The sequence below is a fragment of the Engystomops pustulosus genome, chromosome 5 (genome assembly GCF_040894005.1).
Source record: "Engystomops pustulosus chromosome 5, aEngPut4.maternal, whole genome shotgun sequence".
NCBI lineage: Eukaryota > Metazoa > Chordata > Amphibia > Anura > Leptodactylidae > Engystomops > Engystomops pustulosus.
In genome coordinates, this window is record NC_092415.1 from 23,325,938 (window position 1) to 23,351,331 (window position 25,394).

The following is a 25,394-nucleotide window of genomic DNA, read 5'->3' on the forward strand; positions in this document are numbered from 1 at the left end:
TTATTCACATTTAGTTTTTTTCTAAAAGGGTCTTCCATCAGACATTTGCGGAAAATCCTCTTGATGTGTCACAAATGTCTCAAAAATTACCCTCTTTGGCATTCACAATAAATGCTTATGTGTATTCCTTAACTTTTTGAACACCTAGCATTACCTCTATATAAAGGCAACTCCATTTCGAATATGATAGGACTGATATAAGTTCCTTGAATTTCTTCACGGTGTAAATCCTAATTATCGCTAGTTAACACATGCTGGACCCAATCTTTTGGACATTGGATGGAGGTTTTTAAGTCCGTGAAGATTTTTAATCAAGTCATCCCTAAATTTAATTCTTAGAACTAAACAATGAATTTAACTTTTTTTTTTATTTAAGCTAAATTTTGTGTGCATGATCTGGCAAAAGACTTGGCCAAGACCAAATCTACACCAAAACGCCATAGAAATTGTGCCAATTCTGAGTTTGACACTACAACTAGCCTCTCGTCAAAGACTTCATAACAGATTTTGAACTTCTCTTTTTAAGTTTCTCATGGGAAGTTTGACCCCCAACAGAGACAGGACAACTAAGCTGGGGACTGCACCCCTTTAATTTCTCATGGCATCTTTGGTCATCCTCAGTTTGAAAAGATTAGGAATGTGAAAACTGCTCAGTCTTCTCGATCATCCTCTCCTCCAGAAGCATTGACCAATAGTGTATAGTTGGCTAACCATGGACATCAAGCTTGGTAGATCCTGCTGATGTTAGTGGAGCCCACAATCAATCTTGTAAGCGTGAAAGGAATGTCTCTCCAATATTTTAAGTGTTGGTCTTTTGTTCGAATGGTCAGATTCATGATCTACGTTCTATGCATTTGTAGTAAAAGCTGATTGATCAGTTCAGACTTCTTGATGCTGGGATTAAACCTGGGAAGGATTCTAGGGAATATAACCATGGATGCCCCATGGGACAAATAACAAAAACTTCCCAACTGTAAGGTCGTTATGAATAAAATTTACTTTGTTCATAGAAGGTTTCATGGTGGAGCTCCACTCCACTTATATGTAGAGGGTACATGTCACTGCACTTTTGTTCATTCCATGTGTTGATTCCAAAAAGAAATGGGGCCCTTTTTGTAAAGGTTTCTCAAATATTCACTCGGTCTCTTGGTTCTAATCTTTGTAAATGCACGATCACGTCAGGGGCTTAGACTCCCGTCAGCAGACTTGTCTTCATCACCAGATCCTTTTTCTGTGTCTGCTGGCCAAACCACTGCCGTTTCCTTTATTCTTGTTCACCTGTTTAATGTCCAAGTATTCTCATCTCTGATGCCTGGAAAATCCCGATAGATGAATTGTATTCTAAATTGGAAAAACCCCTCACGGACTGAACAAGTCACACAAGCAAGCAAAATACATAGGGTTTATGGGTATCTCTTTGATAAAGTCTACCTCCTGATTACATCACCATTGTATTTCTTAGCCATCTCCAATGTTTTTCTTGGAGCTAGATTCCTGAGTGAAACTAGAATCAAGCATTCAGAGGCCTCTATACAGTGTTTCTCTTCTTGAGATTGTATTGCCTGCAAAAAATCTTTGACCAGTAGAGATGAGCAGACCCGACGTTTTGTTCAAGTTTGGCTGTGCGACCCGGACATATTGCCGAACATCAAATCTGACAAATTGACTCCCTATTAACAAGCCAGGGTGGTTCCCCTTGGTCAATAACAGCCATGGCTAGTTGCTGTGTGTCCCCCTGGCCAATCATGGCCGTGGCTAGTTGCTGTGTGTCTCCCTGGCCAATCATGGCCATGGTTGGTTGCTGTGTGCCCCCTGGCCAATCATGGCCATGGTTAGTTTCTGTGTGTCCCCCTGGCCAATCATGGACGTGGCTAGTTGCTGTGTGTCCCCCTGGCCAATCATGGACGTGGCTAGTTTCTGTGTGTCCCCCTGGCCAATCATGGCCGTGGCTAGTTTCTGTGTGTCCCCCTGGCCAATCATGGCCGTGGCTAGTTTCTGTGTGTCCCCCTGGCCAATCATGGCCGTGGCTAGTTTCTGTGTGTCCCCCTGGCCAATCATGGCCGTGGCTAGTTGCTGTGTGTCCCCCTGGCCAATCATGGCCGTGGCTAGTTGCTGTGTGTCCCCCTGGCCAATCATGGCCGTGGCTAGTTGCTGTGTGTCCCCCTGGCCAATCATGGCCGTGGCTAGTTGCTGTGTGTCCCCCTGGCCAATCATGGCCGTGGCTAGTTGCTGTGTGTCCCCCTGGCCAATCATGGCCGTGGCTAGTTGCTGTGTGTCCCCCTGGCCAATCATGGCCGTGGCTAGTTGCTGTGTGTCCCCCTGGCCAATCATGGCCGTGGCTAGTTGCTGTGTGTCCCCCTGGCCAATCATGGCCGTGGCTAGTTGCTGTGTGTCCCCCTGGCCAATCATGGCCGTGGCTAGTTACTAGGGGTGGCAATTTTCCAGATTAGCTGTTTGGTCGCCAATCTGGTCATATGTCTACGTCACGCGGCTGAACTCGAAACCTCGAACGTGGGGTCCGCTCCTCTATAATGACCAGTGTTTATTCTGTATGTGATGAAACTGTTAAGTATAGCTGGAAGGAAGTTTCACTGGATCTGTCTACACTGGAATTGTTTGTTGTCTGTTACTATGGAGACGCATGGCCTGTCAAGTAGCTGTAGGTGCAAAATATCAATATTTCAAAGTATCTACAAGAAAATGGTTCTGTTTGAGAAAGTGGACCTTTCTGAAGTTTTATTGATGGCTTCGCAATAAAAAAGGATATCCCCTTAAAAACTCGATTTTAGTTCATCCTTCAGGACCAAGGTTAATACCGTTGGAATGCCAACAACCAAGGAGCATCCATCACTTATCACTAGTCATTCCTACATTGGTGAAAATCCCTTCTGGGCTCCTTCCTTGTGTTGCGGACTTGTCCTCTGCAATTATTCTCACACTAGATTAAAATACTTGAAGAGATTTTGTTTCCATGTATGACAAGATCAAAAGCGCGCGCTCCCTGTCCACCAACATTTTTACAATTCCTCTCTGGGCTGTGATGTCTATATTTCTCATTTATTTTTTTTAGTTTTATTTTCTTACAAGATTATGTTTGACACGTATATAATTCATGGGAGAAAATATTCTGGCCGCTCTATAGACTTCCCATAAGATTAGGAGATAAAGTACTTGCCAGCGGCAGGTACCGCCAAGAAGCCAAGGCAGCGCTCACAGCTAGGTCATAGTTGGGATGAATGTTTGGCAAAGACATTTTTTTTTTAATGCAGAATACTGCAGCTGGTTTATTTCTCAAGTTTTTAAAGTCCATCTAAATGATTTTTTTTTTTTTTTTTAAATAATAGTAACTATTCAGTATTTAAAGGGGTGATCTATAATTTACTCACCCTGTTCCTGAAGCGTGGCCCTTAGTTTCCTGATTTCCAATCCTATCTGAGTTCACATGACGACTGAACCCAATAAATGCCCTCATTAGATAACTTCACCGATCCCTCCAAGGTATTATTAGCATCACTATTATAAGTAGCCAAGTGCCTAAACTGGTCTAACTGTAAAGTAACTTTCCCCATTTATCAGCTTTCCTCCCCAACCTTCTTCAGAATGATTCACTTACTGTGAATTTACTGCTAAATATGTCTTGGGTGACTTGTGCTGAGGGATCAGGTTACAGGCTTCCCATAGAAATCTATGGAATTGTGAGGGGCAGAGAGAGGAAAAGGGTCTGGCAGAGGTAGAAATGCATAAAAAGACAGTGCTGCAGCTTCTTGTAAGTATTCTACCTCACCCCTTTACTGGATTACTGATAATAGTCAGTTATTTTCTATAAAATTTCTCTAATGTATAACTGCTGTTCATGTGTAGTTAAAGGGGTGGTCCAGAGATAAACTAAACTTGATATATGGCCCAGGGAGGGGTGATTGTATATAAAACAAGTAAACTACTTATAGCCTCAGGGTCTCCCTCTGCAGTGCCCGTCACTGCTGGACTTTATTTACAAAGACTAAATGCTTTTCCCACCCACTGGTGCTCCCCTGATACGTAGGAAGAAGCGGCCGTGGGGCAGTGGTCGGGACTACACCACTGGACTTTGTAAACAGAGACCCGGAAGTGACTGTCTGGGCATTGGGAGTGTTGGGGGAGGTGAATATAAGTAGTTTATTGTTTTTGCCCCCTAAACTCCGGCGCCAAGGTGAATTAAAAAAAAAAAAATTTATTCCCAGACAACCCCTTTGAATAAGGGAATCGGGGACACCAGGGGACCCCTTTGAACAAGGGCATCGGGGACATCATGGCAGTCAGTCTCCACCAACCACGTCAGTAAAAATTGCTACTTACACACATAACCTTGGAAAAAAAAACTGTAAAAAAAAATACAAGTATAAAGGCCAGAAACGGTATTAATCGCCATGTAAAGTCCTTCTTGCTTTCCTCACTCTTTGAAAAATAACCCGATCGGTCACGCTAAAATCCTTAACTTGGAACACAAGATTCGAACCAGACTCCGCTAATTCCATCATGGTCATTTTTCCTCCGGTGTCGGTCGTCTTAAAAAATTGTGCTAATCTGTCTTCTCGTCACATGGCCCCCTTCCTATAAATATTCATCCATTGGCCGCCAGTGTGAGATCATCGCTCATAGGAAGGATTATTAATGAAATACATATTTGGATACATTCTTTGTGAATCTCCTAATGAGGAAAGGCGAAATGTTGACAGGTTTTCTATATATGACCTAATTCCTTCAGCATGAGCCTGACGAAGGGCTAGAACCTACACTGCATAGATGTTCCGTATTAGGAAGCTGCTCCACATGGAATAGTCTAAATATTTACTTCCCGTTACACATATGAACAGAAATTACTACTATTTGTAGTAAAAACAATGGCTTCCAACTGGTTAATAACCGTCCAAGCTCAAACCTTGGCAACTTCAACTACGACTAGGAATGTGGAAAATTCTTTCAAATTCCACAACTTAATCCAACAAGCGGAAAGTCAATGGGAATCGACCAGTAAGTAATTGCTATAATCTGACAATGGTTTTATAATGAGTTCTGCTTCGTTCAGTGACTCAGATTATGGACCTGATCGTATTTAGCAGTTTTGATGCGTTGTGACACTTTCATGAATTTCTAGCATTCATTTGCTTCCATACGAGCTGAGTCTGCAGTTACAGCTCCCAGCCACTACACCGAACATGGCCCTTCTGATCCTGGCTACATGCACTGTGTTTTCTTTGGGACGGACCAGCTGATTGGTGGGGAATAGATGACAGGTTTTGGACCCCTGTTAACGAATATTGATCTATTCTTGGGATTGGTCATCAATATATATATTGGGGCACATTTACTTACCTGGTCCCTCTGAGTTCCCGAAAATGCATTGTCCGACCGGAATGCACTGTGCCGCCACTCACTTAGATCGTGCGCCTTATTTCCTGCATGTGTCGCTGACCCGCTCAGGTCCGCCGGAGTTCACCATCTTCCTGGTGCATGTAAGTGCTTGGCTTGCGACACAATTTTGAAGTTAAATTCCGCGGTTTGTCCGAATCCATCGGATCGTCCGACGGCCCGCCCCCCCGATTTCTGTCGCATGAAAGCCAGTGCGATTGCGCCAAAATCCAATCGCGTGTGCCAAAAACTCCTTTGGAAATTGTCGGGTTGCCCGACCGAAAGTGCGTTCCGCGGGGGCCCTCAGTAAATGAGCCCCATTATATTATATTATATTATATTATATTATATTATATTATATTTTTTTTCCTGAATTGGTATAGGGAATTTTAGACTCAAATGCTATGTATAAAAGGAAATGAAAATCCATCATGATAAACCAGGGACATTACTCATAGATCCAGGCACCGGGACAGTGGTATCTTCTTATATTTATTATCCATGGCCTCCTTCCTGCTAACATGAACCTTTAAAAATTTGCTAATGCGCCAAAAGGACTCTGGGGGTGTTACTAGAGTTGCTCTGTGCTGCAGATTCAGTGGCTGTTACACTGTGCAGGAGTACCTCCCTTCTCCTTCTGTTGGATGTAATCTCACATAGTGGGAGGAGTGGGAAGTGTTCCTGCTCAGTGAAACCATCTTTAAAGCTGAAGCATAGATGGGTTATTGTAACACCCCCTTCTGGCTCATCAGCATGTATTTAAAAGTTGATTTTAAAAGGGAAGAAGCCTTGGATAACAAGTATAAGAAGATTATCGGAAGGGCTATGGGGGATGTTACCAGAGCCCCTTTGTGCTGCAGCTTTACAAACTGTTACACTGTGCAGGAGCACTTCTCCACTCTGTGCTGAATCTTCCTCTGCTGCGGTGACAATACATCAGGCAGTGTAAGGGGGCAAAGTTCTGAGTGAGCAGGGGGAAGGTAAGACCATGTAACAGCCTGTGAAGCAACTAATGGCTTTAACACTTCCTCAACCCTTCTGGCTCATTAGAACAAATTAGTAAAAACTGAGGATAACATATATAAGGAGATTACCGAAGTCACGGCGCCTGGATCTAGGAGTAAGTGTCCCTGGTTTATCATGATGGATTTTCATGGTAGATTTCCCTTAGGAGAGGTTTCTGCTTTACTTGCGCAACAAATTGAGTCATATTAAGTACATTTTACAAAATGTCGACAATTCCACATTAACATTTGGCATTAATGACACTTATTTTGAAGGTCAGCTATGGAAAAGTTTCTTCTTCCCCTACTGTTTTAGGTGAAAAATCAACATATTTCAGCAAGTGCAAAAATGTCACTGTAGGCCCAGTCCACCGAAGGCTCGACACCATTGTTGGAACAGTCTTATTTGAAGAATTTGGCAAAGGTCCACAGACCTGCAGGGGGCCTACACATTTATATTGGGTATAAAATCTCAGGTTACACCAGTAAAGAAGACCAGATGTGCTATTCTTAGAAATATCTATAGAAAAACTTCAGGTCACTGCCAGGTTAGGAAAAGAGAAAATGATCCCTGAAAAATATTGCACAATGGAGATGGTTGGCCCTTGTCTGGTTTTCGGAGAACGCAACTCTTTCCTGCCCTCAAGGAGAAAAAAAAATCCAATTAATCAATCCGGTAAAAGTTATTTAGTGTTAACTGGGTCTAGATGCCTTCCCTTCCCACTTGCCTTATTAGCACTTGTAGGACTTCTGTGCAATTGGGCCCCTTACGGCACCAGGGCCGGATGAGGAGAACTTTTCTGCTATTACATGTCACAAAATTATAATGTGATATTTAATCTTTTTAGCTCCTTTTCCCTCTACCTATCTTGTATTCTTTATAGTATATTGGGAAGAGCTGCTTTAATCCCCCCGCCCCCATCAGGCTAGGGTGCAACTGCACCCTCTATACCCTCTAAAGTGATACCCCTATTAAATGGCTTCACTAAATAAATTATATTATTCCCCAATAAACATGTGGACCTCCAACGATTTCCAAAAATTGAGTGCTGCTGCAGGACTACCTGAAGCAGAGTAAGACTGACATGGGCCCAGGGCTGTCTGAATATTATAGCCCCTACAAGTCCAGAATTCACTTCCTACATCTGGTACTAGAATTAATCTTCTTGGAAAATGAAAGATCTGTGGTTTAAAGACCTTCAAGGTTTGAAGGTCCTGAAATGGCTCTTGTTTACATGTGTATTGAGAGCAGGAACAGATGTACGAGGATTTGATGGGTGAAGGTCCTTCTGAGTATAAAATTTGGTGGGTGGTTTGGGTGGTCATGGGGCCTCTAGAAGGCTTGGACCTAGGGTCCACTACTGAGGACTACTACTCTTTTTACTGCACAAACGCTCATAGCCAGGAGTACCATAGAAGAGAAGAAAGTTGTGGTCATGCACCAAGACTCCATTGAAATGGTGCCCTCTGAGACCCCTAAAAATTACAAACCTTGTGGTCTTGGTTTTTTGATTCTCAATGATCGGACACTTATCACTAGCCAATGGATAGGGGAGCAGGGTCCATTTTTGTAAAGGCACTTTAAAGAGTTCTCGATTGTTGGCTGATCTTTGGCACACTTACTATGACTGGTAATTCTCAATATGCGGTTTGTGTAAAATGGTCTTCTGAATCCTACCGTTAACATGGTGCATTATGTGTCTTGTAAACTTAACACACTTCATATCATCTGCTTGGGTTAATAAACTCATCTTAAAAATCTAAAAACTAAGTCATGACTCGAAATTTTTTTCTAACCAACTTGGTCAAGGTAATGGAAGTTGTTCTTGTACCTGTACTGTAGTTAACCATCATTTCTTCATTATTACATGGTGGACCATCCATTGGGTTGTAGAAGGTACCATGTTTATTCATCCATTCCAACTCAACCGATGTGCTGTGTCATTGCAATCTCATTGATAATAAACTTCTGGAAAAGGAATGGTCAATGATTCAGTACAATACTGGTGTGTGGTTATTTGGGAGGTGGAGAATCATGTAGTTCCCTTGATGGGGTGCAGGTATATGGAGCGACTATACAAAGACAACAGTGTGATATGACATTTGGGCACATATGTTTTAGACGTTGAGAAACTCTTTGGATTTGGTGAAAGGGGGTGTGGCCTTGGTTGCAGTGTGTTTTGCCAAATTTAGGATGTGGATGCGGTAGTGCATTATTACATGTGAATTTTGGACTGTAGCCTAGAACCCAGGCATTCTGGGGGGGCCCATGGCCACCCAAACCACTCCCCAAATTTTAAGAGCAGAGGCTTCGCCCATGAAATCCACATCTGTTGCCTCTCTCAATACACATGTATACAAGAGCCATTTCAGAACCTCTGATGGTCCTCCATTGGTCCTGAAACCGCAGGATGAAGCGACGCATCCTCCATTCCCCAAAAAGCTTGATTCTACTACCATATGTAGGAAGTGATTCCAGACTTGCACGGGCTATAATATCCATACAGCCCAGGGCCCATGACAGTCGTAATGCGCCTCAGTGTATTGCCCTTGCGCAGATATAAGGAGCGACATAAGACAACAGTATGATATGACTTTGCCCCACTTCTATGTAGACGCTGAGAAACTTGAATAAAAGAGATGCGGCTTATTGGTAGAGGGGTATGGTTTTGGTGAAAGTGGATGTAGCCTAGGTTGCAGTGTCTTTTGCCAAATTTCTAATGTGGATGGTTAGACAATCTAATGGTGCACCACACCTATCGTTGTGATATATTCGGCACCATATAAATTCCTAGGCTTGTCTAGTAGATAGATAGTTTTCGTATAAGCCCCATTGTTAGAGTTTGCATTTGTCCCTTGAAGTATAAAGTTACTCCACTGGAGGAATACTGTATGTATTAAGTGGAATACATAATGCCTATAACATTTTACACCCCGATTACTTATCGTACAATAAAATTGCGGTAGGTTGAAGGTCAATTGCGAGTGGAGTCAAAAGTGCAAGAATAATCAATAATTTCATGAGTAGCGATGACTAAATTCAGAACGACTGTATTAAAATGGAAAAGTTGTCTTACCGGCCTATCGTCATTGCTTATTGATGTCTGTGTTTACTATAAATGGTGATCAGTCATCGATGGCCGCACTTTCCAGCAATGTGACTCATCATGGTCTGCACACGTCATGAGGGTCCATAGCTCGGAGCAAAGGAAAGTTATATCCATATTACATAATTACATCATCTACATCATCTTCTCTACTAATATAAAGAACCGATAACCATTCTGCCTTTTCTTTTCTGTGTGTTGTGCTCAGGGGTGAACCTAAACTTTCTGCTGCCTGAGGCGAGCTATGCAACTCTCCTATAGTGATGTGTCAGGTTATATTGTTCGTAAGTGGGTTCTCCATGCAGTGCCTCACACCCATGCTGACATTAGATGTGCTGGGACACTGTTTTTAAGTGTTATGTTCTGCTTTGTGGCAGATAACTGTTCCCCTGATGCTACCTCGCCATCTTGCTGCAGGTGGTGCTGCCTTAGGCAAGAGGCTCCACTCGCCTCATGACTGATGCACCCATGGTTGTGCTGTTCCTCTGCTATTTCTAGTAAAAGTCAGTAAGTAAATGGGTGTTACCAGACAGGTGTGTTTCCCTGCAGTCTGTCCAATCAGTGCAAGTAGACACCATGTCAGAGGACCACCCCAGTTGCCAATTTAAGCAAAGACTCATTTATGTAATAACCTAGCAACAGTACAACACAGAATTCTATTGAATGATGAATGGTATGGTATATGGTGTCCATGTGGTTGAAAAGGAATCAAATCTGTCTATTAAGTTCTTCTGAAAGTATTACAGTGTTTTGATGTTTTCAGAAGTGAGAAATTGTCCACTTTTTTTCTCTCTGGTGGGATTATGTATTTTTTTTTAATAGTTGTTATTTGGGTGTCATAACATACAAGCATAATAGTATAAGTCCTGCTGCTGGGTTCTGTTTTTACATCTGTGGTATAGTCTCGTGTCTGAGTTCAGTGTCGGACTGGCATGTGTTGGGGCTACCAGAAGTGGTGATCCTGAGGGCCCACACTTCTACCATAAAATTACCATAAAATATCAAAAAGATCTAATAATCTATAATATCAGAATAGTCCTATATGAAATAGATTATAATATCCAGTGATTAATCCATTCACTTCTAAATGAAGATCTTTGGGGCCCATTATAAAGTGTTAGAACCTGGGGCCCACCGGAGGATTCTCCGATGCTCTGGTGGGCCAGTCTGACACTGTCTGTGTTCCTTGTGTATATGTAGGGAAGGACCAGCTTCTGCATATTTATATAATAGGATAATCTATACAGTATTTAACACAAAAAGAATATGTATTTTATTGTATGTGTGTGAGGTTTGATACTGCGTTATATACTGTCTGTTATATTTTGTATTTCTTTGTGTGTATGTTAGGAGTGATCGTGTTGTACACATTATATTTCATACTATGTGTGTGCTGTTACAAGCTGCATATATTCCGTGTGTGTGTGTAATATATATTATAGTATTAAATTATTATGACTATATATGTTTTATATATGTGTGCGATAGTGTTTTATATACCATATATACCAAACCATACATATATGTATGTTCGGTATATTATCCTATTATGACTATATTTCTTTTGTATATGTGTAAGTTAGGTGCAATACAGTGTTTTGTATACCGTATATAACTTATGTTTGGTATTCCTTAGTGTATATATATGCATGTTAGGTATATTATAAGATTATGTTTGTATTCTTTTGGATGTGTATATGTTAGTAGTCATACTGCGTTAGAGTGTATATATTATACTATCATGTGTGTATTTTAAGTATATGGTTAGAAAGGGTTTTTTTGGGTGGATAAATAACCCCATTGTTAAGCGCTGCTGTTTGTTGTTCTTAACATGTTCTGACTGCTCGGTTCATAGAGGTTAATTTGTCAACATTATGTTCTTTCAGTGTAGTATTGCAGATGTTTTTCTTACATGATCCTTTGACAGGCTTCTGTGCTATTAGAAACACAAGACTGGTCATTCTCAAGGATCCCCGGAGACGTCTCTCTGCTGGATGTCATTTAGACAGGAACGTATCCTGTAGCAAGTTACAATGTAATGTGACCAATGGTCTATGGTGTGTCAAATGGACTAAGGGCTTGGATTGAGAAGTTCAAGAAAAGGTCGTAACCTTGTTGGACCTTTCGGCTTTTGAGATTTTGGACATGTGGCAAAATGATCTTGGTCTTTCAGTGTCATAACATTGGCTCTTTCCTCAATGGTAACTGATAGCTTTGGAAAGGTTTGACCTTGCGAGCTTATTAGTAGCAATAAACTCTTCTAATTGATACTGTTACATTTCCTAGACAAATACGGACCCTTCAATTATCGGAGATGGCTTCATTGTGACATCTCTGAAAGCTGGCGACACGTAGAGGTGGGATCCGGTTATTCTTGCTATGAGAAGTACTGATCACTCTTCAGATAGATATATCTTGGGTTGAACATCTGAGCCCCATGGCAAAGAGGAGCTCTGAATCTTCTGGAGCTACAGAAGGTATAGGAGTCTTGTCAGTGGTAGACACTGGAGAACCTGTCAGATGTATCCTGATGATGCAAGGCTCACGTATACCATATATTCCCATTAGCGAATCTATTCAGTGGTTTGTAGATTCGGCAGATCTTTTTTTCAGGCCCCCGAATCGAAGACAAATAATTTCTGCTTTACTTCAGATGAATCTTTTAAAATGGGTATTATCTACTTCTGTCCTAGATCCCAGAGCTTAAGAAAAGGGGGATGGGTGAGTGAAAATCAAAAGAAAAAAAATTGTACAAAACTTTTTCTTGGTCTCTGTTTGGAAACCCCCCTCAAAGCTGCCATCACCTTATTACGCAATATTCCTTATAAAGAGGTTCACGGGAGTCACTAAATAGTTACTGCTACCACTCCGCCATTGACTGGTCCCCTGGCGTATGATTTCAGTGTTTGGAGCACAGGCTTGCTGTAGCCTCTGATTAGTAGAATTTCCTTGGGTGGATCTTAGGAGGTTGAGTGTGGTGGTGATCGGTAACCTCCATACTGGTAAAGAGGAGGGATGAGCGGTGATATGTAACTCTTCTTCTAGACAATCCCATAGAGCACTTTCCTAAGGAAATTTACATTCCTTGAAAACTCCTTTTAACATGTATGCCATGAGAAAATAGCGGGACAATGTTCCATCATAGGGTCAGCTTGCTGATCATTGGGGGTCTTGGTGATGGGACCCCCACAGATCTTGAGAAAGATGGTCCAATGTACCCAAGTTGGACCCCCTCATTGCTCCTCGAAATGACCGGAGCAGCCGGTCCTGCACGGTTGGACCACCCATTGGAGATTGCTGTGTGAGTAGAGATGAAGGGGCAGTCCAACCAAGCACAACCGGCTACTCCTTCATGGAGACCCCCACCGATCAGCAAGTTCTTTCATGGAAAAACCCCTTTAAAGCCCTCTCTCTACAGCCAAGAACTGTTGCCTGTAAATGTCTTCAGTGGGTTACATTTACCTCTTGGTCATGATTAAAGGCTTTGTAAAAGATCAGACATTGACATAAGTAGTAGCCTTTAGGAGACACTATTTGACCTTCTGGAGAAGAACGAATTTACATGAGACTACAGAGAGCCACATGGCAAATTCAGCTTGACTGTATCTGTACCTGCCTGCTGATTGTCTTCACACCTGGAGGATCTTCCTTTGTCTATGGTCCAGTTACGAATCCGTCAGTAGTGAGAGTGGTTCTCTGTGGAAACATGGGTCATGTGTTAAGTTCGTTATGGAAGTCAGAGTGGAACAGGAAAGAGAATCTCCATTTCATGGATAAGTGGAAGGTGATGACACCTTTCCCTGTAGTGGAGGGAACATAATTTACAGAGCAGTGACCTCCCGTATGTATTGTGTTCTGCACGTTGATGCTGAAGGATATTGATCTATTTCATGTCTTTTCTTGGGTGGGATGGAAAGACAAACCGAATGAGTCCTGGTTTTAGCAAAAAATTACAACGTAACAGAAAATGTCATATATGTCTATATTTTTTAAGTATAAGAGTGTTAAGTTATATAGCGCAGTGGGTCGCATAATATACAACTACTTCCATGTTGTACTCCAATAACCTAACATATTGTCCCCCGTCCCCCCCCCGGCCAATCATAGAAATGGCTTTGGCGGATTGACTGTTCGGCTGCCAATAAAGCAATATGTCTGGGTCTGGTGGCTGAACCCTGAATGTGAATGTCTGTCCCGTGCAGCTCCCGCAAATAATGAGCGGACCCGAAACCCAATTTTCGGTTCAGGATTTGGCTCAAACCTCCAACATTAAAACAATTGAACCCTAGGATCCTCGAGGAAAAATTGTGGCTTTATCGCTGGAATTTAAATCGCTGCCAGCACGGATCGCGAGTGTTACCTGTGGGGGGGCCAGCATTTGGATTCAGTACCCAAACTCTCGGCTGAGTTTGGACTCAAACTGGTCCACTCGTCCCTAAGCGATAAGTATAACTACATGTTGGTGTATTTTGAAAAATTACTTTTTACCGGCTCCAGGATAGCCAACTTTTTGCAATAATAGCCAATAATAGACCCCAATGTTACTGAGCGATCCAGTATTGCCACCAAATATGCAAATTATGTCTGCTATTGTCAATTTTGGCTGCCCTGAACTTCCTATATCTCCAAAGGAATGGCTCTGATGAAAACATTCTACCTGTGCCAGAATCGGGGAGTTGCAATCTATTAAAAGAAACAATTCGTTTGAGTCCTCTTATACCCTTGTTTTTCAAAAAGAAGGCTTTAAAAATTATGCAAATGAGCGCCTAAGAGGCCTCCGGCTCAATAAACGGCTATGAACCGTGGAACCCCTTTGGCTCATATACATAATTTTTAAAGCCTTTTTTTTGTAACAATGAGGGCATAAGAAGTAAAGGAAGAACAGATACTTCCAGAGAGGCCACACACTAGTATGTTAGTGTGCTTGGTTTACAATCCTTCATCCTAGTGGTAGATTTCCTTTTTAAAAGGTGATGCAAACTTTTGACCGAGGCAATCTGTTCTGATTGCTAAGTGATTGGTTGTTTCACAGCATCACTCAGTTTTTTAAAAAAATTGTACACGTTCTTTTTTCAGAAACTGCATTTTAGTTTAGTGCCCCTTTAAGGCCTGAACATGAAAAAGTTGAGCAAATGCCAAGGTCGTTAAAGTCACATCTTGTAGGTATTTGCTAAAATATTAATGAAGTGATTGATATCTTACATATCAGAATCTCGCTATCAGTGCCTACACATCAGATTTTTGCTGCCTCTGCTGACAGTCTAAGGTTTTTTTTTTTTTCCCTTTTTCCATACACAAATGTATTCTATTAACCCTGTGAAAGTGCTGTACATATTGCTGGACAGATCCTGGCAGAGCATCTGATGGAGACCTGACTGGCTCTTCTTGGCTCCTACGTTTTGATGACCTTGCAGTTTCTTGTCTCCATTTTGATGTTTCTAAACAAAAGCACTTATAATGTTGTGGCCTCTCCAAAACGTGTCGACAACTATTTTCAGCCCATATAGAGGGATGATTGATTTGCATGCAGAGTTGCACCCCTTTCGGAATATATTATAATTGATTTCAGTCCCTTAAAAGAAAACTCGTCAGCAGATTTTATACGGGGGGAACGAATAAGAAAACCAACGTTGAGTTGTTATCTTCTATCCAGAATTGATCACAAGAAGTGGAGTCACTTGTATTCCATAAAAAATGGGGCAGCTGGTTGCACAGGCTGCTCCATTCTTTTTCTATGGATCTGCTGGATATAGTTGAGCGTTGTTCTAGTCTTTCTCTGGCAATGCCTGTGAATTGAGCGGCATCTACTGCTCCATTCATCTGTGGATACAACAGACCCCGTTCTTTCGATCCAAGGGAAGAAATTTGCTCTTCCAGCTTGCACAAAATTTGGTAAAAAATCTTGGTTCCTTTATTTAATCCATGCTGGCACAAAGATAAAATCCAATAATGGCATAAAAAGTAGGCAAACCTACGCGTTTCAGGCCTTTACATGTGGCCCTTACTCCTGGTGTCGTTCATTAGATTCCCAGCATTTGGATTCTTACCAATAGGTAAATTTTTGAATATCCTGTGATACCCACAGATGAATGGAGCAACCATAGAATTAGGGAATAATTTGCTGTCACAGGAATACCCCTATAATGTACCCAGAACTAAATCTGACTATACATTTGGCATGACTAACCAATGGTGTCCTCCATTAGATTTTAGATGCCTTAGTTGCTTTATTCACTTCACATTTTCGACTGTATATCTCTGAAGTGAAGCTAGGGTCGGGAAGAAAAAGTTCTCCTTACGGAGTCTCCCAATTAAGGCCGCCTTTGTAGGCACTATAGCTATTGAGGCTCCTCTTGGGGATTTAGGAAAATATGCAAATACATTTTCTAGGATGGGATAAGGAAAACCACCCATCTTTTGCTACCTTGTAAGGCAGCTCCCATTACCTCAAGCGTGACCTTCAGGAAACCGAATGCCATGATGCAGGATTAAAACCAAACCAGTATATCTATTCCATAAGTAACAGACTCCTTACTGTAGACAGTGCTGTTTCAATGTGGTTGCATCTCTTCAGTACAGTGTAGGGAACTGGTTTGGCTGAGTGAGAGGTATTTGACTAGGTTCCAGAAATAAAAGTTCTACTTATGGTGACTGCCAGTTAAGGGCACCTTGTAGGCGTGTAGAGACTTCTGGCCATTGATACCCCACTATGGGATTCTGGGAAAATATACCAATAAGTTTTCATACTGTGCCATAGAGCCTGGGCTCCCAGCATTTGACTATGGTACCAGCCTTCTGAGAAAGAGGGACAGCCATCCCAGGCTTTTCTTCAGTGTGAAATCCTTCCGCCAGGAAAGATATTGGAGAAGTCAGCCCTAGGCTTTGTGTATATTCTTTTGTACCAGAATCTTCTCTGTTAAAAAGGTAACTGTTGCCTTTAGACCGTGAATTATTTCCCATCGGGGTGCACCACAACCTTGGTTTATTTTCGATGGTGTCTGGTGGACCTAGAATAGTGTTGGGGTCAACCCTACCCAGACACTGTAGAGTTTCTCTTGACGTACCCATTTTATTATACCCAAACTTATTTACTTTCTAAGAGTTTCCCCGACAGGGGTGTCAAGTCTTCTGAATTTCTGACATGTAATACTACAGAAAAAAGTTTTTTTTTTGTTTTTTTTTTCAGCTCACCGACCACATGGTAGCAAATGCGTTGATTGCTTCTCTCGAGCTGAAGAGATTCAACTTGGAGTAGAGGGAAAAGGCTTGCGTTCCGCACCAGATGTTGGTTAAAAAATCATAGTCTTTATTGTTCACCCATCTTTAAAAGTTACAGCACATGTTAACCAAAATTGGTGAAATAATAGTAACAACAATCGTCCTACGCGTTTCAGGCGTATAAAACTCCCTTACTCATGGCCTTGTTTGGATCCCGAGGGTTCAAATAAAGAATGGGGGCACTGCATACATAATAAGAAGTTGATTAGATATGTTCAAAATATAGATTTTGTGACTATTTGTAGGTGCCGCTAAATTTTAATGCCTTTTTTTTGTGATCGGCAGTAAGACTTATAATTAACCCCTTTAAGGGCTCTGAGGCTGAGAAAAGGAATTTGTCTACCTTAGTACCAAGCTCTTTAGTTCTGTTTTTCCTGGCCCTTTCTCTTTTTTTGGAAAATAAAAAGGAGAACGTATTAAATCATCTGCTATCTGTCTTCTAAACTCTTGGCTCCAGTAAAGAGATAAGCTGAAATCATTACATATTGGCCAAAGGTAAAATTTGGCTCACATGGAAAAAAATCCATAATAATGGACACATTTAGTGAGATTCCATTCATTCTCCATGAGGTTATAGAATGTTCTCGTACAAGAGCCGAATGCATTGGTCATAGACTCGTATTATTACAGGTGTATTACTCCTCTCCTATTGGACGATGCAGTTCTCAACCTAAATCACAGAGTCCAATAGAGTTTATAATTGCTGGAAAACCCACATTCTGAAGATTTACATGTGATTCATGTCTTCAGAATTTTTGGACTTTGGCCATGTGAGGTTGGAAAAGGGGGGAGGTGTAGGGTTTCTCTTTAGAGTCTGCCATTATATTTAGTGATGGTTGCCATTTTGGTGCATTTTGCTTCAGTGCCCCTCCTTTATACCACTTTTACTTATTGTTTTACATATTTTATGCTATTCATGGGTGGGACTTAGAAGAAAATGGGAAGAGTTTAGTGAAAAAGGGTGGGCCAAAAGGGGTTAGTTAGGGAGAGTGAAGAGTTCTGTGGTGGCACTTATGGCTAAAATACAGGCCGGTGGATGTCATAGTCGAGCTGGCAACATGGGCCAACAATGAAAACCAAAGTTGGTGGAGTGGGGAAGGGTGGTCATAGCCCGGTTTGTTATGTAGAAGTCCTTTAAAAGATTTCACTTGTGGGAAACCTATAAGTAATGAAAATTTATTAGATGATTCAATTGTCAACTTTCATAAATCTAGTACATTGTACAATGGTCGGAACAGGTGCCACGACCTGGGCTACCTGCTCAAATTGTAGATTACATACGGATACTCATTCGAACAATGTAACGCATTAGCCTGGCCTTATACTAAGATAAGGGAGCTCATATAGGAGTTGTCTGCAATTTTTTTTTTTTTAATCTATGGCCTTTCCTAAGGAAAGGGTGTCGATCTCTAATTAGAGAGGGGCTAACACCCAGGTCCTACAGTGATCAGCAGGCAAAATATGGATCACAGATTCTGTTAGATCTGTGTAATGACTGGGTGCTACTTCCATTCACTTCAATGGGAGCCCATCACTGATTATAGATTGCTTGGGTTAGGCCATCAATCAAAATCAATCAAGACAATCCCTTTAAGCTCCACCCCAAAGTTGATGTTTACCTTTTGGAAGCTGATGGATAAATGCTTGTTTTGTTGACTGCTATTCCTCCGACTTGTTCCCGATGTGTTCTTTACCTATAGATTTTAGATGTTTATAGAAGCAATATTCATCTAGGACGGTGATATTTTGGTAAAATGAGGGAAACTCCTCGTATAATCTTTATTTGAAGACCAAGTCGAGCACAAAGCAGCTCGGGTCCGGCCTCTTAGCTGCGCGCACCTTCCTAATGGAGACCTAATCTAATTTCTTACACTGAAATCAAATCTTCTTGGCGCCAGATTCTCTGTGTGCACTTCTTTTTCGGTTTGGTCAAGAAAGCAATATTTTTTTTGTTTTCAGCTTCTGTTATTTCCTAGACCACAGAACAATAATAGGGGATTTATCCTTCTCCTCCGTCCTTTGTCTAATATTGAATGCTTTTCTATATGGGAAGATATCTCTATAATGGAATGAGTTGCCACAGTGTAAATCATTCTAATACTTGTTGTCCTCATGAAAGGATCATCTGTATTCATTTATCTGAATATATTAACAAGTGGGTGTTTCCCGTTGTGGACATGTCCCTGCACAGTCTCCATATGTCCAATTGGTACAACAGTGTAGAGAATAACAAGCGGATGAAAACTTGCAGTGTTTTCTAGAATTTTTTGATTGGTAAATACAGAAATTTCTAGAATATCTGTCTGGAAAGGTGTCTCCATCTACAAATTAAAGGGGTTGTGCGCTGTTATTGTTTATATAGTTATACCGTTAACGGGAGGTTTAGTGTTTACTTCCTGTGTATAAAAACGAGTCTCTGATCATGTGACGTCACACAGGTGCATGGCTCTGATCACTCTATGGTATAACAAACCGTGCACCTGTGTGACATCGCATAACCAGTGATATAATGAACCATGCAACTGTGTGACATCACATGACTAGGGATATAACAAACCGTGCACCTGTGTGACATCACATGATGAGGGATATAACGAGCTGTGCGTCTGTGTGACATCACATGACCAGGGAAATAACGAGCCATGCACCCGTGTGACATCACATGACCAGGGGTATAATTGCTGTGCATCTGGGTGACATCACATGACCAGGGAAATAACGAGCCATGCACCCGTGTGATATCACATGACCAGGGATATAACAAACCGTGCACCTGTGTGACATCATGTGGCCAAGGATATAACGAGCCGTGCACCTGTGTGACATCACATGACTAGGGACCAGTTTCCACAGGAAGTAAACCATGAAGATACCTTTAGCAGGACAGCAAGCAGAGATCTGAAAAACCGTGATGAATTAATACAGAAAATATATTGGAAAATTGTTTAACTTTTCATTATGGAAATCAATATCAATTATTGGATGAAAGTGGACGACTCCTTAAACTCTCATTTGGCTTTTACTGAGTGGTTGGGAGTTGTAGAAAGAACCATATGTACCTGGTGTGCATCTAGTCTGTTTCTGTAATTCCCAGAGGAAGTTTCATGGAACTAGAGTTGAATAAGAGCTACAAAAAAACGCATGATGGTGATCAAGATGGGAATACTCCTTTTTTAAAGTTTCTGATTTAAAAAAAATGAAGCTCCAGTCTCTGATTCTGATTAAGTTAAGAGATTTTAGATATTAAGCATAATTCTCATTCTCTCTGAGATGACATCTAGGTTGATGTTTGAATGATTTTTCCACTTAAAGGGGGATTCCACTTCTGCACCGTAGAGTAGTGATTGACAGGCTACAAACTTCACCGGACTTCAGGTTTCATTGTGAACATATTATCTGCTTAATAGACTCTTATTTTACCAAAATGTTGGTTTCTCAGCGTTTTAATATAAAATTCTAATGTCCCATTTGTGAGTCTCTAATGCCAGATGACATCGGATGACGTGGTCTGTAGAAGACTTCCATGATGCATTGTGATGTTGGATTTTCAGCAGAATATCCCCACCTTGTGGAGGACTCTATGCTGCCAGTATTAACCCATAGTTGGCACCGATTTCAGAATAGATTTCAAAATGTTGAATTTATGAAAAAAAAAAAAAGTTCAAAAATATTTTCAAAAATTCTATTTTTTTTTTTTTAATCCCTCGAACTCCTGGTTCTTTTAGTACTAATGTTTTTGGAGGCCATTATTTCTGATAGTCTAGGCCTGCGCTCTAGGATCCTCAGGAATAGTAGAATGAAGAAGTTACTAGTCGAATTCCAGGAAAATTAGGATCACAGATGTTTGATCAAAACTTTAAAGGAAATTCACCACCAGAGATGTTTTGTGAGTCCTTTCCAACAGGATCCATTGTTCGTGTAGTTTCCATTGCCCTCGTTTTTACGAAAATAGGGTTTTAAAAGTATGCAAATGAGCCCCAGGGGCTCTGCGTTGCATAATGTTTACATTTTTCACGCCTCTCTTCTGCATACTCCCCGCCTTCTCCATCTCCAGCCACAGAGCCAGCTTCACGATGGGGATACTTCCGCACAGGCGTGTGAATTGTCAAGAGCCGGCTCACATTACTGGCTCTCTAGCCGGAGGGGGGAGGTAGGAGGCGGTGAGTACTCTGAAGGAAAGGGGGTGGATAATCAAAAGACGTCAATGCCAGGAGGGGCTCTGATGATGCAAATTGGAGCCCCTCTGACTCATTTGCATATTTTTTAATACCATTTTTTCAAACAAGGCCCTTGGAAACTTCAAGAACAACGATCCTAACTGAAGAGACACACATGAACATGTGTGTTTTAGATTAAAAGGGTTGTGTCTGGTGGTAGATTACCTTTAAATCATTCAGACACCACACCAGATCCCTAAAATTAATAAATTCCCCAGTTTAGACAAAGAAACATACACACCTAGGGGTCACCTCCAGACGCATACATCTTGACTCTGCCTACAATGAAGACCTTGTGTATGGGGCACCAATGGTAATTTTTGTAGAATATGAAGACCAGATGTAGGGGGTGTACAGATCTTCCATCCAGAGTTCAACCATGGCCACTAGTTGATAACTCCTAATACTAATATATGTACATCTTATGGCCCTATTGCACGTGAGGGTCATGAATGTAAGATTAGTCCATGTATGTACCGTATGAGACATCAATTCTCGGTCATGTGTTTCTGATTCGGCCTGAAAACTATTGTTTGTGATTTGATGGATTATGTTATAAGCGCGGTTTCATTAAAATATTAACTACGTCCAGATTTTTGGCTGACGTTACAAATCGCTTGGGATCATAATTCTCTATATGTTTCAGTTCCCCCGGAGATTAGAGTCCATGTTTCATGACTCTGATCAGAACATTCAGGGATTTGGGCTGGTAAACTACTGTTCTGTGCCATTAGAATTCTATCGGCTTCTGTTCCGTTATTCACGTCAATGGTGACAACAGATGTACGAGTGTCATGTTTTTGGTTAAATTCTTGGGGTCACATAAAGGAAATGAATTAAAAACTTACCCTCGCTTGTTTTCCCTTTGACTCGAATGCCGCCCACCATGGATCCTTCATAATTGGTTCTCCACCTGAATTTGATGGCTTGGCCTAACATGTCGCATTTCTCCAATATTCTCACTGAGTCCGTGCCAACTTTGCTTTTACGTAGAGGGACTGACAAAGATTGGGAACACATGACCTCTTACTCTTTAAACCACTACACCTAGAGAGCCACCATGTTTTTTTTTAATTTCTGGACAGTATTTGACTCTTGTATCATGGCAAATCAAAGGAACCAAACTGAAAGGGGCTGTTATAACCCTGTGCTCTGACCCACAATGCAACAGTGATCCTCCAAGACAAAGCTAAAACCTTTGTGGGCAGGATGAATATCTTTTCTACCTTTTTACAAAGTTTTTAGTCCTAGGAGATCCATAGTGGTTTCTACAACCAAGGGTAAACCTAAACTTGCTGCTGCCTGAGACAAGCTGTAGAACGATGCCCGCTCTTCCACATCCAGTAGAAAGTTTTTTTTGTAGTAAGGGGGTTCTCCACGCAGTCGCTGACATCTGAAGAGACACTGAGGGATTTGCTCATGGCAACTAATCAGAACTCGGCTTTTATTTTCTAAACAGCTGTGGGAAAATGAAAGCTGAGCTCTGATTTGTTGCCAGTAAAAACTAGACACTTCTGATATATCTCCCTCACTATCTTTAAATGCCAGGTCCTGGTTTGTAGTAGGAGATTGCGCCCCTGATGCTGCCCCCCATCCTGCTGTAATTGGTGCTGCCTGAGGCAAGGGGCTGAACTCTCCTCCATGGCTGGTGCACCCCTGTCTTCAAACATACTGCATGTTGTGGTTCCAATCATCCATAGTCATGAATTGTCCCAGAACCCGTATAGGGGAGTAACTCTAACACTGTCCATACATTTTAGATGATTGGTGGTCACATGCTTTTTAGGTCAGTAACTATTCATTCTGCTCTTCCCTTTTTGGACTCTTATCATCCCCCCCCATCCCAGACCCATTTATCTAAGCCACAGGAAATCCCACAATTTTAGGGGTTATGCAAAACATCATTCCATAATAATCTAATAAGCAGTAAACTGCTAAGCTCCCTCTAGTGGTGGTTACAAGCAGCCAGAATTTTTATCATATGCAATCTGCTATCTTTGGAGAGGAAGGCCGGCAACCATAAGCTAAAGCTCAGACTGATGTAATATATTATATAAGTAAAAATGGTGAAAGGCGATTTTACTTTGAAGTCCAGGAGTCATTCAGGAAATTTTATGATCTGATTTTCGGCAAATGAGGGACCCTGCTGATGTTATGAAATGTGTATTTTTATATCTATAAAATAAATGACAACTATGTCCTCTTTTCTAGGAAAAAGAACAATGAAGAAGGACAAAAAGAACAAAAAGAAGAAGAAGAAGTTGCTTGAAAGAGCCCAGGAGCAACACAGTGTTTTTCTTGCCACAGACAGGATCAGTCAGTAGAAAAGACAATAATTTTTTTATTTTATTTTTTTTCCATTTGCTAAGTGCACAAAGGCTGCTACATGCTCTTGCACACGGACGAACTGCAGAATGGCTGCTTTGACGGTATTGGTTACTAATATTTTGTGAACATATCACAAGCTTATTTTTTTTTGTGTTATTTATACTTTTTTATTTTGTTTTTATAATTTTTTTTTTCTTTTTACTCCTCTGAATTACGCCAACATTCAAAAATACTGAGTTGAATCAGTGACCTGGTGTAAACGTATCAAAGACTTTCTCGCTTCGGGTTTTTCGACTAGTTTCTCTTTTTATTTTTTAATTCAGTGCCTACGATGGAAACCGCCAGTATTTTTGGATCGGGACTGTTAACCGAACGCCACACAGCAAATAAAATACAAAACAAAACGGACTTGTGTATATTTCTGTAAAGAAACAAGACAAAAAAAAAAACTAAAATGTTTGGAAGTAGAAATGTAAATTTTTATTGGTTTTTTTTTTTTTGGTTTCCATATTGTACATTTATAACAACTGTATTTGACATCTTTGTTTTAGCTGATGTTGGTTCTCAGTGCCTCTTATAACCAGACAGTTGTGTATTAAAACTGTTGACGCTAATATACAGTACTACGACAGTAATGGCTTCATGTCCCGATTGGCGCCGCAGTTATTCTTTGTACATAGTGCTGAGACGCTCAATATAATAAACTTATTTACTGTGTATATATTCTTGTCTTGGGTTCATAGTTGTATATCAATCTACCCATGTTTTCTCTAGTATTATCCCCCATTGGAAATTTCTTGTTACGCCATCCATAGGCTGTGTCTGGTATTGCAACTGGGGTTTTCTTACCTGAATGGAGCAAGACCGGCAGTGGCCTAACAAGACCCCAGTGGGCCCCGGTGCAGACTTAGAAATGGGATCCCCCATATACCTAAACCCTCGCTGCCGGACCCATACCGCATATTATTCTTCAGAATACACATATTTCATATATACTTTGCATATACACTACATATGCTCAAAACACAGGGGAGTAACCAGCAGAGGGTGGTCCCCATAGCAGATCTTTGCACTGGGGCCCATCCGCTTCTAGTTCCGCCACTGGGGAAGGGGGCTCCATTCAAAGTCTGTGACAGGCTCCCGACTATAATGTATTGTTTATTGTTTAGTCTTCTCATATGGGAAAGTGACACCATAAGGGCCCCCTAAACCTCTTGGGCCCGGGTGCCACCGCAACCTCTGCACCCCCTATAGTTACACCCCCTGAAGACCGGATCCTATATGATTGGCGCCGTCTCTGAAAATACAACATCGTCTAGTCCTATCTATCTAGACGATGAAGACATGGAGAGTCTCTCCTGCAATTTCCTGCTGTGGAGTGTGAGGTGATGGGGGAGGGGGATTGTGATCGCTCTGTATCTTGTGTCTGTGTGGATTATTTGTTTATATACAAATGTAGGGAAAGCAGAGGTAGAGATTAGAGTTTACCTGTTTGGTCACTACATTAGTTAGTGTTCCTGTCAGCACATGAGTGCTGGAGCAGTGAGACATGAGGTGAACAGCTGATTGCAGGGAGAGAAAGGGGTGTGTGTCTCTAGCTCTGTAGTCAGCTCCTCTGTGAAGATGGAATGTGCCTAGCAACAGCCATATCAGGAGTCACTAACAACAGGGGGAAGGCTGCAGAATACAAGAGGAACGAGCAATATTCGGGTAACCAATCCAATTGCAAAAAGGCTTAAAATTACCTGACCTACAACATATCAAAAGTTTTTTGACATGACAGTTACACTTTAAGGCAGTAGACATTTGGGCTACATTCACATCATGTGTTTTGTATATGCTCAGTGTATACGCCAGGTAAGCTCCCGGTGCTGAGCGTATACCTAGACCTATATTGGCAGAAGGAGACAAACTTTTTGCCTGTGTCGGAACAGTATACATGATGGAAAGATGTAGCTTGCTGTGTTTTCCAGAGTAATTGTAAAAAACATATATGTAATTGTAAAAAAAGCACACAAATATCTATATTATAAAGTGGAAAACACTCGCTCCTGCTGAGCGCCGTACCTGCT

The 25,394-nt window shown here is 41.3% G+C and overlaps 1 protein-coding gene across 1 annotated transcript in view; it reads left to right on the top strand.

Annotated features, from left to right (window-relative positions):
* The window catches only part of RSPO2 (R-spondin 2), an 86,251-nt gene extending 62,220 nt beyond the window's left edge, over positions 1 to 24,031 (top strand). The window contains exon 8 of the mRNA XM_072151328.1: positions 23,206 to 24,031. Coding sequence (XP_072007429.1) covers positions 23,206 to 23,318 — 113 coding nt within the window. The 3' untranslated portion in view covers positions 23,319 to 24,031. The remainder of the gene's footprint in view (positions 1 to 23,205) is intronic.
* Positions 24,032 to 25,394: the final 1,363 nt, after the last annotated feature.